The following is a 15697-nucleotide window of genomic DNA, read 5'->3' as shown; positions in this document are numbered from 1 at the left end:
AAATGTCAGCATTACAACAGGCACCTCTGCCAGCAGTCCTAAGAAAAGCTGGGGTGTATCTGAGCTGGAGCAACTTCTCCTCTCACTCTTGTAGAAAACCCAATGAGTAGTACTAGCATTGGCCATGAGTGTGCTCACAGGAGGGCACTGCCTTTTCTGCGGATGAAGAACAGGTTTCCATTGTGGAAGCTGTCAATTTGACAAGTTTTGCTAGGGCTAAAATACCCTTTAGTGATGGGAAAGTCCTTTGCAAATGTCTTTTGCAAATGTCAGCTGTCCCATGATCCCTGGTATTTCCTGTGCTATTAGTTTATAGATTCTGTTTCCATTTTGCTGGCCTATAGTATTCTAGAAGTGACCTGAAAAATTCCATTTGTTACTTCCTGCATTGCAAAAGAGATACGCGACCGCTGGAATTCTTGAAAATGTGTCAACTGCCAGTTATATTGCATGGTCACAATGCAGCCCTGTGCTGGTCAAGGCTTGTAGGTGTTTCCATATGTTTGGTATGCGGTTACTGATTAAGAACTAAACCTAGTATCATGCTAAACAAGTGTTATATTTCACCAGGACAGTAACATATGGAGGTACTTCAGGCTTGTCTCAAAAAGCAAGCTGAGAGAGGTACATTAATTGTGTTAGCTGAAATCCAAGGTAAATTAGCCTTGACAGACCATCATGTTGACATGGATATGCTCCTTCTGGTATCTATGATAGCTTTCTTAATTAGCTGATTCTGTAGACAGCACTGATTTGTATCAGGCAGATATATTGTACAATCTAATCGAGTCTAACTAAGCCCAGGGGTATCTTAATGCCAGTCAATGAAGCATAGGAAAACAGACCATTATCTGTCATAACAGAAAACTGTAGTCAAAGGCTGACAGGTCTGAAGCTATATCAAATATGGTCCTTAGTCTGTAGTTTATCTGGGTACATAACTGAGGATTTAGGATACAATAGCTAACTTAGACAAGAGACTCCCAATTTTTAGACATATTCCAGTGATGACTCATTGCTGCTGTGCAGCCCATTCTACTGTTCTGACCAGATAAAACCACAGCTGAATCCTGTGTACAAGCCTCAGTTTTAGCAGCCTCACCTGCTAAACGGAAGGAGATTTGAAAAGACTCTAGCAATATTGCAAAGGTGCAGACATCCCTTCTTCCTCCTTTGTATATTCATCCAATACCATCTTTTTTATGAGAGCACAGACTTAGCTAGATCAATCTTCTTTACCATCTTCGTAGATAAATTCATGCCACATGCCAGCACCCACTGACTGACTGTGCTTTAAGACCAGGTAGGCAGTTAATAGTATCAGAGTTTGATAATGAACTTCCTGATTTTTGCAAAGCATTGAAGAGAGATGCAGCTTCATTGCCTGCTTACTAGTTAACCTTCTAAATCCCCTATTGCAAAGCCATTAATCCATTATCACAGAATATAAACCTCCAGATAATCCTAGCAACAGTTCTATAGTATTAAAGCATGCTTTGGATTATCTGTGTCATGCCAGTAATGCACAGGCCTTTGGAGCAGATACTGTACTTTGTCTCTGCTTCCAGTTTATTAGTTCCCAGATCAATAAATTCAGCAAAGAAACCACTGTATAAATATCGTATGGAGTTAGCAGGTCCTTTTGAAGGTGAACTGAGCTATCAGAGGTAACAGGACTGTAGAAGGCCACAGCAGATGTGAATGCAGATGATGAGGTTTTATAAAACCTGTAAGGCTGGAATAAGACTTTCTGGGCGTAAAATCCCTGGGTTCACATCTCTCTGAAACCTAATTCTGTAATACCACTTCTAGAGAAATAAAATGGTGAGGAGGGGTGAGGGAAGGTTTGCCTGCATGTCTAAAGAACAGTCACCACGCGCTCTCCTAAATGCTGTTTCTCTCCCCCAGGAAAACTTGCAGAAGCTGGTACACATTGAGCACAGTGTGAGAGGGCAGAGTGGCCTCCTCCAGCCAGGAAGGGTGAGTGCTGCAGGCAGACCTATGCTGATAAGGGCATTGTTTCCAGCCAGCTATATCTCTGATTGTGTGGATGGCCAGATTTCAGGCGTCTACAGGTGTTGTTTACTGAGCTACTGTGATAAAGAGTTGGAGCACTGCTTTGTGTAAAAAGCCATCACTCTGGCAGTGCACAAAGAGATGTGCCAAGAGTCTCAGGCTGGGAAAGACATGCATTGCCCCTACTTTTACACAGAAAAGCCATTTGACTTTTCACTCCAGCTGTCCTCAGCCACCCCACGTGTAGTGTGTTTTGATGGAGCTGCTATTTTCCTCCCTATATACTCCTGTTGAAAGGCTACAACACTAGCAAGAATCGCTTGCAGCCTGGAAAGGCTCAGAGTTTTATTTGGCTGGGTAACAGCCTTAAATCAAGGGAAATTATTTGTTTTCAATTTTTTATTCTCACCATTTCCCAGTGGTGCTTTTAATGCAAGACATCATTTTTAAGCAACAAATGAATAGAAATGTGGGAGAGTGTATAGCTCTGTCTTCCCATCCACATCAAATGCAAATTTCTTCTCCTGGCTTTTAAAGCTGCCCAGTTTCCTCAGCTCCAACCTGCCTCTAGACTTCAAAAGATTTCTTTCTTGAGTTCTGCAACTATAAATTTCCCTTCAGTCCACCAATATCTTTAGCAAAACTCATGAAGCAATTTTCAAGGCATGCATACTCGTAGAGCAAGAATCCTCATCAGCCAAATACTGCAGTCAACCCCTATTTATTCTCTAACATCAGTATTCTCACTTGCCCTCACCAGGTAAGGTTTTAACAAATTCTGCAAAACCCAGCATACAGAATTTGTGGCATTGCTCTCTTTGATTATAAATTGTTCTAGAGTGGAAAACTACACCAGATTCTGTTCTCCATCCAAAAAGAGTAGATGACTGTTAATCCACTGATGTTATTGCAATCAAGTTCTAGTATGCTGGTTTAGCTGCTTACATACATAGTCCTATCTACATACATAGTAACAATATGGACCAACAAAGTATTGTGTTTGCAAACATGTACAGATTATGTATGCAGGCATAGTTATGTAGGTGTAGTGTGCTGAAACCCAAGGTTTCACCTTTTCTTTTTGGTCTGTCTATTTTAGAGGATTTTTAAAGATGAGTTCTTTTCTGAAGGCCATTACATGTTAGCTTTGCAATCAGTGACAGTCACCTCTGAGCACAGTCCACAGTGCAGAAGCAGTGGGCTGAGGACAAGTGGGTTTCTAACCCATTTGGTACTAATACAAACGCAAGCCATGAAGAGCAGCAGGGCTAACGCAGGCAAAGACTAAGCCAGATCATAAGGAGTAAGGCTAGAAGCAAGTGTTATCTATCTCTTCCTGTGCTGATGAAAGCAGTTAGAGTAGCTCTTTCCCCAGGAAGACTATTCTCTTTTCTCAGTACAATTCAGAATGAGAAGTGTCAGGATTACAATCTGCTGTTTTCTCCTTCAGATCTTTGTTAAAGAAGGAACGCTGATGAAAGTCTCTGGCAAAAACAGGCACCCTCGGCATTTGTTCTTGGTAAGATTTCTTTTATATTTTTACTGTCTCTCTCATATTTTCTGCACTTGCGCCGCCCTGAACCCTGACAGAAACTTTCAGGCAGCAAGTCATTTAACCATCAGCAGCAATGTGGTGAGGGAGTTTCTGTTGCTAACAGGACTGTAGCCCTTTTCACACATCCTGTTGGCCCTGCATACAAGAATACGGGCTGTGCAGCCCTCCCTTTGTGCCACAGCTATGTACAGCCTTGACTAAGCCATAATTCTGCAAAGGAGTGCAAGTTTCCAAGGTGATCAGGAGGATGGGAGCTCCTGAATACTTTCAGCAATTAAGCTTCACACTTGAAAGTCCAACCCTAAGGCCTTAGGAAATCTGATTAGAAGGAATAGAGAACATCCTACTGCTAAAGTTTATGAAAGCTTTCTTTGGACTCACTTGGGAGATTTGTATCCTTGAAGCTCAAGGACTGGGTTTTAGTTCCTGCTGTCCACATCTATGTAAATTACCTGATAACTGTGTGCATTGCCTCGGTATAGTCCCTCTGAAGACACACTTCCAGCTTCCTGTTGACTAGAGCAATAGTTTTCAATGGTGGTTTGCAAAATTCTTCTAACACAGTTAAGAAAAATGAATCTTTCATCACTTGGCTGGAATACCCTTCACAAGGGTCCACAACCCTACTGCAAAAATTGCAAGTATTTGCAAATCAAAACAGATGAAAAACCACTGTTTTGGAGATACGCTATTAAGACTTACGCTTTCTGTTTTGCATTACACACTACATTGAGCAATTAGAGAGTATCTGAGACTCCAGGCTCCTGAGCTCTGTTCTCAACTTTTCAGGTAGCTTATTGTGTAACCACGGGCATTTTTATGCATTTATCAGTATGAAGGGGAAAATAATACTTGCCTGTGTCTTAGGAGTTTGTTACCTGCTTACCTGTTAATGTCTGAAAAATTCTTTAGAGACCCTTCCCAGAAAAGAGCCATAAAGAACTGAGCATTACTGCTGCTATTAACATTAAAGTACTGTTTGCAGAATTTATTTTACAATAAATGGCTTATATGCCTGGAATACATACTTGCTGTGGCCTCTATAAGTGCTGACAGCTTTTCACCCTGGGACCATTGTGAGGAGGAGAGATGGCTTATTACAGAAGTCACACATTTTGCCATTAATGCTTCTTATTTCTCCCTCTTATTAATATTTCCTATTTGTGCATGAGTGGATGCACAAGCTTCTTTGCCTCCTCAATCATGTATTGCAGTCATAATCAAAGATCAGATCGGATGGGACACAGTGCTGGCACTGTACTTTTCTGATGGCTTCATTGGTTTCTGTAAAAATTCAGACTTTCATGTACTGAAACTGATGGATTTCACCCAAATCTTCAAATATGAGATTGCTGCAGTGCTGTTTTACTGAGTCGGCATCAATGGACTGTAACAACAGCAATAAATGTCAAAATCATGACTTTGTTGCAGCCAAGGGAAAATGGCCATGCCAGAATCTCCAGGAGCTGGTTTTAAGAAACAGTGTTCTCAGCAGTAGTAACTCTGAAGCCTACTGATGACCACTTCATAACAGATGATACTTGCTTCCTTACTGATCTCTCTTCTGAAACTCTCACCTTTGCTAGTATTACAAAAACATTTTGGAGTCGTGGCTAAAGCTGGGACCAAATTCCAAGAAGTTGTTACCATTTTGTCTTCCAGTGCATTTGTAACTGCTATCATAATCCCCTGCTATGGCAAACACTGAAGCGTCACAAACCTAGCTATTATAACTGATATAAAGAATTTAGAAGGAAGATCAGAAATCAGGTTGGTAATAAACATTGAGAGGAAAATAATTTAAACTTGGGATAAACTGAGATAAATTTCAAGTAGTCCAAAAAGTCAGCTTGAAAGTCACAAGAGGCTGAAAGTATTACTGGAACAAAGAAAGCACAGAAATGAGTTTCTGGCACTTTCTAGTTTAGGAACTATTTTTGATTCCTGGGGAGAGTTCAGCTGCTTAAACCCGGATGTTAACTGCAAAGAGAGAAGTGTCTCTTGGCAGCTGGAGATGTTACAGTAGCCAATGTCCTATTGTTATTAGATGCTCTCAGTATTCAGAAACAGCGGTTTTTTCTTCCTTTCAGTCAGAAAGGCAAACTGTGACCAAATGTGCTCTCATGCAAAGTATGTGATGGAGCTAGACTAAAGCATAGTGGTCACTTTTAAGCACCAAGAGACACATAAAACTGGCTTCTTCCCTGCTCTAACACACTGAAGTTGCACCCATTTCAGGCTTCCTGTATTATGTCTTCTGTTGGGATGGGGCTGGAGTGATTGGATCTTGGAAACAGTTTGAAACTTATTGGCAAATACCTGCCTTTGGGTTCAGTGATTTTTTTTACTCCATCTCCTCCACCCTGAAAGCTCCTCAGGTTTGCAGAGCAATGGCATGTATAGCGAAAATGCAGGAAAGCAAGTCACTGTGGAATATGGTAATTCCTGCATTAACACCTGAATGGTTTTGCATTATCTGCTTGTCAGTGCTAATGCCATGGATTCTCTGTTGTGCCACCACCACTCATGCCACCACCACTCATGAATTGCTTAATGGACTCTTTAGCCTGTGGATACATTGAGACAACTACTGCATAGCTATGGCAACATATTTTCATCTTGGCATATAGCATCTTTACTGTGTCAGTCTTAAGGCCCTACCAACCATCACTGCCAACACCTTTTTGTAACAGCCAAGGCCTGCATGAACATCTTTCCCTCTGCCAGTGCGTCTACCCCAAACCATGTGCCGTCTTGATTCTGATGCCTGGGGACACTGTGTGGAAAAAAAACAACAACCGAAACCCACAAAACCCCAAGACTAGAATAATCTCCTAAACACTGTCTCTTAAAACCCACATTTATTTAAAGCCCTTATCTTCTAAGGACCAGATCATAATCCTTAGAAGCCACTGGCAAAACTCAGGTGGGACAAGAATTTGTCCTAATGTATTAATCAAAAAAAAATGCTTAGAACTGGCTGCTTTTTTTGATGCTTCACACGTCAGCTGCCACTCAAAAAGATCACCAGAAGCTAACATGTATAGGTGTAGTTTGGTTTAGCTTTGGATGAAATAAGTGTATTTACCTTAGCTACCCAAAACAGATTTTTACATGAACAGCATTTTCTGAAGTTCTTAGTAGTGAACTTACTCTGACTGAAGCTAAGCTAAATCAAGCCCAGGACCTGGAGAGAATTTCAGTGGAAGAGTATACACTGAAGGATAAACCTGAGAATTTAACCCCTACACATCCCAGCAGATGAGCCCACCAAACTAACACTGTAGTTAGAAAGTGCTCTAAAAATTGGGTATGTGCCAGACTCCTACTTGGCCTGTGCATTCAGGGTGTGCTTTGGTTGTGTGCGTGCTTGTGCTCTGAATATATGCCCACGAGGAGCATGGTACATGCGCAGCCCATATAGGCATGAGTGTGTAGGACACACAGTTAGGGGCTTTTGAAGTGCATATGTTTCTGTGGGTGTATGTTGTGTGTATCACAAGGTTACTTGGGCTGGCTGTTTTGTGCAGGCTTATGGTATTGTTGAATTTGGTGTTTCCTGGCAGGATGTTTGGTGAGTTTTGCTGTGCGCCTGTTTCCTGAGTCCGGTCTCTGTTTACCAGGATGTTGGGGCCTCTTTGTAGCACAGTATGGGCTGCTGACGCTGGCAGGCCCCCTAATTACCCCCCAGCCACAGGACTTTGCAACTCAGACACTGTCTCTTATCTCACCCTTCCAAGAATTCCTCTACAAAGGCTGCTTGTGTTGCAAGTGGGGTGCAGGAAGCTGCTATCAAATGGGAGACTGTTTAATGCTCTAGCTGGCAGGGCTGGACTACAGGAGGTTTTGGAGTCAGAGCTTGGAAAATGCAGCCCCAGCACACATTCAGGCTGCTCCACTGACACTCAGGGGATGTTTAATGCAGACTTGAATAGAACAACACAGGGTCCATAATGAACCACCCTTTAAAACATTCAGAAAAACCTAACACATGGTAGGAGCTTTTAGACAGAGAGTGCATTATGTATGGATGCCAGCAGTTCAGCAGGGCATAGATAAACTTGTTTGGATCAATAAATTTGGACACTGTAGGTTAGAAAACTTGCACTGACCTCTAATGTTACTGAGTTCCCTTCACAACAGAGAAGACTATAAAAAGAAGGGGGGAAAAAGAGTAGTAACAGAAAAAAAAAGAAAATTAAAGAGCAGATGTATCCTTCTTTCTCTGTGTTATCAACTGTTGTTTTGGAGACTGTGTGCATGCATAGAGCAGTGCAGAATAGGAATATTTGCTCCTATATCAATATCTGAGCAGTTTGGGGATCCCACTTATTCAAAAGTTTTCTGGCAAACAGGAAGTGGGTCTGAAGCCCAAGGACTTCTGGGAACTCCCCTGGGGGTTATGGCAGTCTATCTCTTCTACCACAGATTCCCAAGGGGCTGCAAGATCAACTTTTATCATGGCCCAGTCCTCACTGCTTCAGGGAACAGTATGCACTGTGAAGCAGAAGGATGCATGAAACCACTGGTACTGATGCTAGTTCTGTCCATACCATTCATATAGCTACCACTCTGGTCTCCAGTGTAGATGTGGCAAAGGAGACAGCAGTGAGTACAAACCCTTTCTTTCTTCGTGAATATGTGTGCCTTGCTTAGCAAGCTTTGAAATATTTGTCATAATTTCCTTGTTTCAAGCTGTGGCTGATGGGACCTCAGAGTCACAGCCCACTGCTATATAATATGTGGGAGAGAAAAACAGGAGGAAAAAAAAACTCCAGTGAGCAATTGTAAAGCAAAGTCATCATTAATGTTTAATAAAATCTTGGTATATTAACCAGAGCTGTCGTGACAATGGTATGCACCAGGGTGTCATCCTTAATCAACAGTAATAAAAGAATGAGCTGCTTTTTAAAGAAATATATAACTTTTAAAATAAATAAAATAAATGGAGTTTGCTATTCAAGAAACTCAGTAGCACATTATGCCAGAATCCTGAAAATCTCTCTTAGGAGTTCACTTCCCTGGGCTTAGTGCCCACAACTAGTTATCTTTTCTTGTGGTTTGAAACAAGCCTTAAGTACTGGCACTGACGAGTGGCAGAGGAAGTCCTGTTTTCTCATATAATCCTTTGAACATTCAGGAGACAGCAGAATCACCAGGCAAATATGAGATTTCACTAGTATTCTCTTATTTCACAGAGTACTCTCTTGATGTCAGCAATAAAGTCTGCCTGTCTTTTTACCTTTTTCCCACCTGGCTGCTGGAGTCCTAGTTGCTACTAGTAATATCAAGTGAAAATAGCTTTCATCTGCTTTTCACTGAAAGGTTTACATTTGCTCATTTTTTTCTACCTTACTCTCCCAGATACTCGCTGTGCAGTAGGTTGTGATGAATTTTCTGGTTATGCATAGCCCTGGTTAAACTGGGAATGATCATGTGGTCAGTACACTGCAGGTGTCACTGCTGACTGGATTAATGTTAGCACAGAGGGTAATTTATGGAGCAATAAGTAAATCACAGAAAAACTCTGTGACAAGCCATTTGTCACCTTGTTCTAAGGAAATTCTATTGTGTTATTGCAAAAGAGTAAATACTCCACTTTAGACTACAGAGAACATAAGACTCCTATTCTAACTTGATAGTATGCTTTTATATCCTCAGTTGAGAAGTGTTATATTAAAAGAGCTTTAAACTCTGCATGAGTTAAGACTTACTAGAAGGACACAGAGAAATACACAGTAGAGTGGCCAATGCAGGAGAGCATGGGAGTCTTTTTTTAAATTGTTAGAATTAAATGTTTCAGCATTTTCTACAAAAATATTGGCTGATCCTACTCAGTAAACCCAATTCAATTTTTAAAAGTAGTAAAATTTGAAGTAAAAGTTTTGGGGAAAGCAACTCTTCAGTATATATTGCCTCATGTTAATGGGAATCTGCATTTTAAAGAGGGGCAGCTAATGCACATAAGCCTTATTTGCTGTGAATCAGACAGCTACTTAATGAAGTGGTGTCCACAAATGAACTCATGACCTTAATAAAGGCAACAACAGTTTTGCTGTTAAGTCCAAGGTGATAAGGATTTAATCCCATGAGTATTAATTCCATGTCATTTTTCTTTAACCATTGTTCCTGCTCTGTAAGAAAGCTAAACTATGACCTTTTAAGAAAACATCCATAATGCTCCACTTTCTGTTTATTTTTCAGGCAAGCAAATTAGTGAAAATTTTACACCAGCAGTTTTAGGTGGTCAGGTAGTACTATCAAGACCCCAAAAATTCCAGTCATACAGGATACATTATTTTATTGCCAAATCATTCTTCAGTTTCCTCCCTTCTTCTCTGTGTCTCTCTTTGTCACAGGTTTCCTTCCAAAATACAATATTACCATCCAATTGGCTATATTTGAATGCCTTTGTCACAGAGGAATCCAAGTGAAGCTGGTTTCTGTCTGATTTTTAATTTCTTGAGAATTTCTGCATTTAAGATGCCTCATGTCTGACATCACACAGTATTACCTATGCCTTGGTTTTACATTGCCTTTGCACATCTTTGTTCATAGTACCCCAGTACAGTAATCGACAGGCTGACTGAGTTTATGCATATTGGCACTGATGTGAGAAGCCTGGGAAAGACAACAAGAGAACATGACCTGCTCATTCAAGTAAAGGAAAGAATACATACACACAAGCGTTACTTTGGCAATGTTAAGGCCCACCAACACTGTTATTCCTTCTAGTAGTAAGGGGAGGCCAGCAAAGATCTACAAGGTCCAGTTCTGCTGTTTCATTTATTAGTTTGTTGGCACGAAGATAAAAGGCTGCAATGATGTCTATGATTAAGTTAGGCAAACAGCAGAGATTTGATCCCATTTATTATGAAGCTGTTTGAAAAGCATGCATTCTGCAAGGAGCCGTGAGAACTATGGAAATATTTGGGATGTTAAGGTACAGGGGTTTTTTCCTCATAAAATGAAAAAAAGTTTCTCATTTTTGCCCTTCCATGGTCTCTGCTGCAGCCCACAGACTCAGCAAAGCTGTCAGATGTCTAGGCAAGTTTTGCTAGCAGTGAAATACAGTTACTGCTCTCAAATATCCAAACCATTCCTCCCTGAATCATTCCTCCAGACCATGGCACCTCTCCTCACCTCCAATTCCTTTTTGCCCAGAAAATGGAAGTCTGAGAAGCCCAGCCCTACCTGTGGCCTCACTGCAGCTCCACTGTCAGGGGGACCCTGAGAGAATCAGAGCTGCAGCATCCTGGGCAGTTAGTTGGTGTTGCCAGGTAGTAAATGCAGAGCCTGCCTTCCCAACTTGAACATGGCAGCTGTTTCACCCAAGCTGAATAAACAAGAGCTGATTATCTACTTGCTTAGCCATTAGCAACAGCCAAGAATGGGAAGAAATCAAAGTCCTGGATGCAGACTCCCCAGAGCTTTGTGGAAATGCAGGTCTTGATCTAAGCTGTGTGGCTTGGGCCTGACTTTAGTAACAGTCCTAGCAGTTCATCAAGTTACTGCTTGTTCTGGGTATCCCCCCCCCAGGAGTAATGGGAAGGTCTGCAAGCCATATTGCAGATTATTGATTTTGTCTTTCTCTTCATATAGATGAACGATGTTCTGCTGTACACATATCCCCAGAAGGATGGCAAATACCGACTGAAAAACACCTTGGCTGTGTCAGGCATGAAGGTAATGCCTCATCTGTATTACAGTCTGGAATTAAAGTTGTATAGTGGGCTGTTAGTGCTTTGCTGGTTTATGTCTCATATCCAGCAAGGGGAAAGAGGGGATGGATCTGTTATCAGGGGATTCCCTTGTCTTTTAAAGGAGACAGAAGGAAAAATAATATAAAGCAAACATATAAAAGATTATCTATAAGGCTGTGCCTTAGTATGACAGCCTTATGCAGGCTGCATAAATAATACAAGCCAAAATCAGATTTACCATCTGATAATGAAACTGGAGACAGAAAAGAGTTATTATCCCATTTTGTCCATTCCTCTCTTCATGTCTCCAGCCAATGTATGGTTGTTCCCTACAACATATTCACTAGGGCTTAGTCTGCCTGGTTTTAAACTCCTGCCACTCAAAATTTACATAAGCTTTCATTTGCCTGGTTTTCATGTGCCCTTTAACTGTTTTCATCAAAAGAATTAATGGGTTCAAAAAGCCATTAGCCAGCTTTATGGGGAAAAGGTGTATTGGGAGCTACTACATGCACATAAACACAGTCTCTTCTTCAGGAAATTTCTAAATTGCAGATTACAGAAACTGGACACAATTGTCCTGTTCTTACACTCTTTCCCTAAGCATCCATTGGCACCAGTACCTACCTGTGCAACAGGAGATATTGGGCTGGACGGGTCTTTGTTTTTTACCTAGCCATCCATTGCATAACTCCCACAAAGAACCGTCATAACTGTTCTATAGTTAATATGCCAAGTTGTATTTATGTGAAGGAGGACTTGAAGTGGCAAGTCAGGAGTCTGGGGATCTAGGAAACATGCAAGATGAGAATTACTAATCATTAATTCCAGCAGAATGACATGGGTGGGTTGAGGTGTTATGAAAAGGTAGGAGGCTGATCACTCTAGAGACCTGATAGTCTAAAACCAACTATGAGTTCCCAGCTGGGGTAGGAATTGCCAAAACACTCTACCATTAAGTGAAAAGAAGTTGCAGAGCAGGTATGTGTTGGGGTACATTTGAAACACTGAGTCACTGGCATAATAGATACTCGTTAATAACAACGTATCAGTGCCATGAAGCTATATTTCTCCTAAGTGGCTGTTGCTATTGGTAGACAGCTAATACACTACATGGCAGAGAAAAGGTTTTAGCTGAGCTGTAGCTTTTAAGTATTTTTTTAGCTCTTAAAGAGCCTTGCTGCAGACAGGCATTCATTGAACTGAAGTGCTTCACTGTATGTCTGCATGTCAGGAAGAAAGTTATTTCCATTCGTTCCAAGAATAGCCAAAACTTTTGCCCCAAATGCTCTGACACTTGTCAGACTAAACATTCCTAAGCTTGTCATATTAAAACTGAACACTGATTGATACTTTATCCTTACCTTTATAGTTGGATTAAATTATTTTTTTTCCTTTAGCACCACCACCATATTGAAATAGAGAGCATTCCTCATTACACCAGCAACAAAAAAGACAGAAAACCCTATCTGCCCATCTCTTTGCATTGAAATATGAAACAGATGGCTGAGACACCATACATCCATACCCATTGAGACTTGTATGGTGTACTGGTTATAGATGGTTTAACTCATGTCCACATTCATGTTCATGGCATTTGTTTCTAGGTCAGCCGCCCAGTGACAGAAAAAGCCCAAAACGTCCTGAAGATTGAATATGATGAATATTGCCTGACCCTGTCAGCAAGGTACTGTCCCCAAACAGCCATGGCAGAGGGTGTTACATTCTAGTCCTTATCTCTAGATTAGTCTAACCAATACCCAAGACTTAACTGGTGTATCATTCTTTTTTAACTCAATTTCAGTCTGTGCTATTGTGACAGACAATGGCTGAGTGCTTGACTATACAATGAAGATATTAATTATAAATGTGAAGCTCATAAACTGTAATTAATTCAACTCATATACTGAGTAAAGATTAGAAGTCAGCTCTTGGTAACATCGTAAAGAGAAAGGAAAGAGAATAAAGTCCGTTACTAAGAAGCCTGAGTCGTTTCCATTATCTTTCACACTTTTTCCCTGTGACACTAAGAGTATGTTATATCTCCCTTTTATAAGTTCACTTGTTACCTCATACAACTAGGGTTGCAAAACTGCTGGAGAAAATAGCAATTAGGTAATATCATGCAATAGATATAAAAGCATTTAATAGTGCTTAAATGACAAAGCCAAAATTAAACCTTACTGGCAACCTCATGGGTCTTTCTACTAAAAGGAATTTCACTAATGAGTTTGTGTAGTGCTAGTACTGATTGCCAACTGGGAGTCAGTATCTCTGTCCTGGGATCACAAGCTAATGCCAGAAAGAGATTGTAGGTCAGTTTCTGATCAGAAGATAGCAATAGAAAGACAAGGAGGCCACTTTCTTATTCAAAATCAGAATTTGGAGCTCTCATCCTTCCCAGAGCACTTGCCATCTGTGGGCAGTGCTCAGATACCTGTCAAAGCCTTTTTGTCTACTTCCTTTTATAACCAGCAAATGAGAAAATGTCTGAGATTTTCTTAGAGCTGCATACTCATCACAACCGTCAAAATATACACACAGTACTTCTGAATTACCTGCTGCCAGTTAAAAAAGCAGGATGCGTACAGTACTTCTGTATTGTAGAGCGGAAATAACTGCTGCATGTCCCCTTTATTCGGGGCAACTCAAGTTGGCATCCTTAGTGAGAAGCTTGGGATGTTCTGCTTGCATTGTTAGGTTGTTTCTTTGCCTTTTGTACCCATATCAAGTCTGTGCTTAGTTAGCCTAAACAAAGCATGTGAGGCCACTGCAAGCTGTGTTTCTTTGGTAGTAGATAGAACCAGGGCCTGAGACTAAAAGGTTGCCCTTCTGATAACAGCCAGATGGAGATTGACTCCTATCACAGTGCTGGGATAGAGCCCCTTTCCCTTCTTGTGCTGCTCATTCTGGGACTGATCTGCCATAAGTCACCCAAGAACATTTTTTCCTCTCCTTTTCTGTACTGGCTGGCAGAGCTGATGAGACACCGGTGGGACAGCATGCTCTCCTAATCCCACTGCACAACATCCTTGGCCTGCTACACTCACCAAAAGGAGCACCAAAGACAGAAAAGTACCAGAAGGCTTCAAGTATCCCTAAAGACTGTATCTTTTACCACTCATACCAAGGTGTTGCAAGTCTGCACTGGAGTACAGTTGTCAACAAACACAACCCAAACCTCAATGCCTTTACACTTGTATGAGCAAGGTGAATGCACTGAGGGAATGTGGAATGAGTGGCAGGGACTAAAGGCAGTAGAATGAGTATCACCAAAGCTCAGAAGTCAGCGTGGCTATATGAACAGATGGCACTGTAAAGTCTTTACACCCTGCTGAAAACGGCTCGCTCACCCAAAGAGCTGTGTTATTGGCTTGCAGCGAGCTGGTAACAGATCTGAGCACAGAGCATTTATGGAGAAGGCTCATACTGCTCTTATACCTTTATATGCATTTCAGAAATGTTCTTCTTGGACATGGGTAACCATGTGGTGCCCATATAAAATACCAGAGCACTGGGAGAACGCAGTCAGTGTTACCTCCCTAAAAGGCTAATTCAGAGTGACAGTGATAGCACTGCGACAAAATCTCATCTCATCCTAGTCCAGTTTCTGTGTTCTATGGATGTCCCCTGCTGTCCAGGAGACTGCAGTGGCAATTTGACCTTCTCTATTTGCTTAAGGAAGAATATATGAACCAACACAGATAACTGATAGCTCAGCACAAAGGGTGCAGCCCAAAAATCAAACAAGGACCAAATGTGGCAATGGTGAGTCAAGGTCTGAGCTTCCCTGAGCCTTCATGCAACCAATGAAATAGCTAATTAAGAATAAGCCAGTGCCATTTGACATAATTTATCTTACTCATCAGCAGACAGGTGTTACTCCCACATTTAGACACTAATAACCTGCGATTACTGCCTAGAGATGTTTAATGGAGTAGAGAAGATGTTAAAGGGGCCAGTTAGGTATCAGGCTTTTAATAAAATATTGTCCCTCTTACGTCTTTCCCAAAGTGGCTTTAATTTACCTCACTCTATGGGCCATGATTTCCTTTGGTTTTTTAAATCATATCTTAATTCTCAAGTGAAGAGAATTTCCAAGAAAGAATTAGCAAGAGAAGGGTTGAAGACAGGACTTCTTTTAGTGTTTTACAGGCTATGATTTGCCTGGAAGATACAGACATCTTCAGATTTCAAAGAAAGTGTAATTTGATGGGACTTTTGGTAGTAATAAGGAGTGATTAGTAGTGTGACTCTTGCCAGAGATAATCTCATGTAAGCCCCTTGGCTTGCAGATGTTAGCCTATATGCAGTAGATACACTGGCTCAGTTTCTGCTCCAATTTCTGCTCCAGGCCTGTTGAATTTTACAGAGGCTGGTGTTTTTCAGACAAGGGCTTATGCTCACGGTGCAGAGGAATGCT

At 41.2% G+C, this 15697-nt stretch overlaps 1 protein-coding gene across 4 annotated transcripts in view; it reads left to right on the top strand.

Annotated features, from left to right (window-relative positions):
* FGD5 (FYVE, RhoGEF and PH domain containing 5) overlaps positions 1-15697 on the top strand; it is a 117079-nt gene that overhangs the window by 87412 nt on the left and 13970 nt on the right. For all 4 annotated transcript variants that reach the window (XM_052776689.1, XM_052776686.1, XM_052776688.1 and 1 more), the window contains exons 11-14: positions 1909-1980; positions 3467-3535; positions 11174-11257; positions 12882-12961. In XM_052776689.1, coding sequence (XP_052632649.1) covers positions 1909-1980; positions 3467-3535; positions 11174-11257; positions 12882-12961 — 305 coding nt within the window. The remainder of the gene's footprint in view (positions 1-1908; positions 1981-3466; positions 3536-11173; positions 11258-12881; positions 12962-15697) is intronic.

The sequence above is a fragment of the Harpia harpyja genome, chromosome Z (assembly GCF_026419915.1).
Source record: "Harpia harpyja isolate bHarHar1 chromosome Z, bHarHar1 primary haplotype, whole genome shotgun sequence".
NCBI lineage: Eukaryota > Metazoa > Chordata > Aves > Accipitriformes > Accipitridae > Harpia > Harpia harpyja.
The sequence above is the reverse complement of the archived record's forward strand: the minus strand, read 5'-3'. Positions and strand labels throughout refer to the sequence as shown.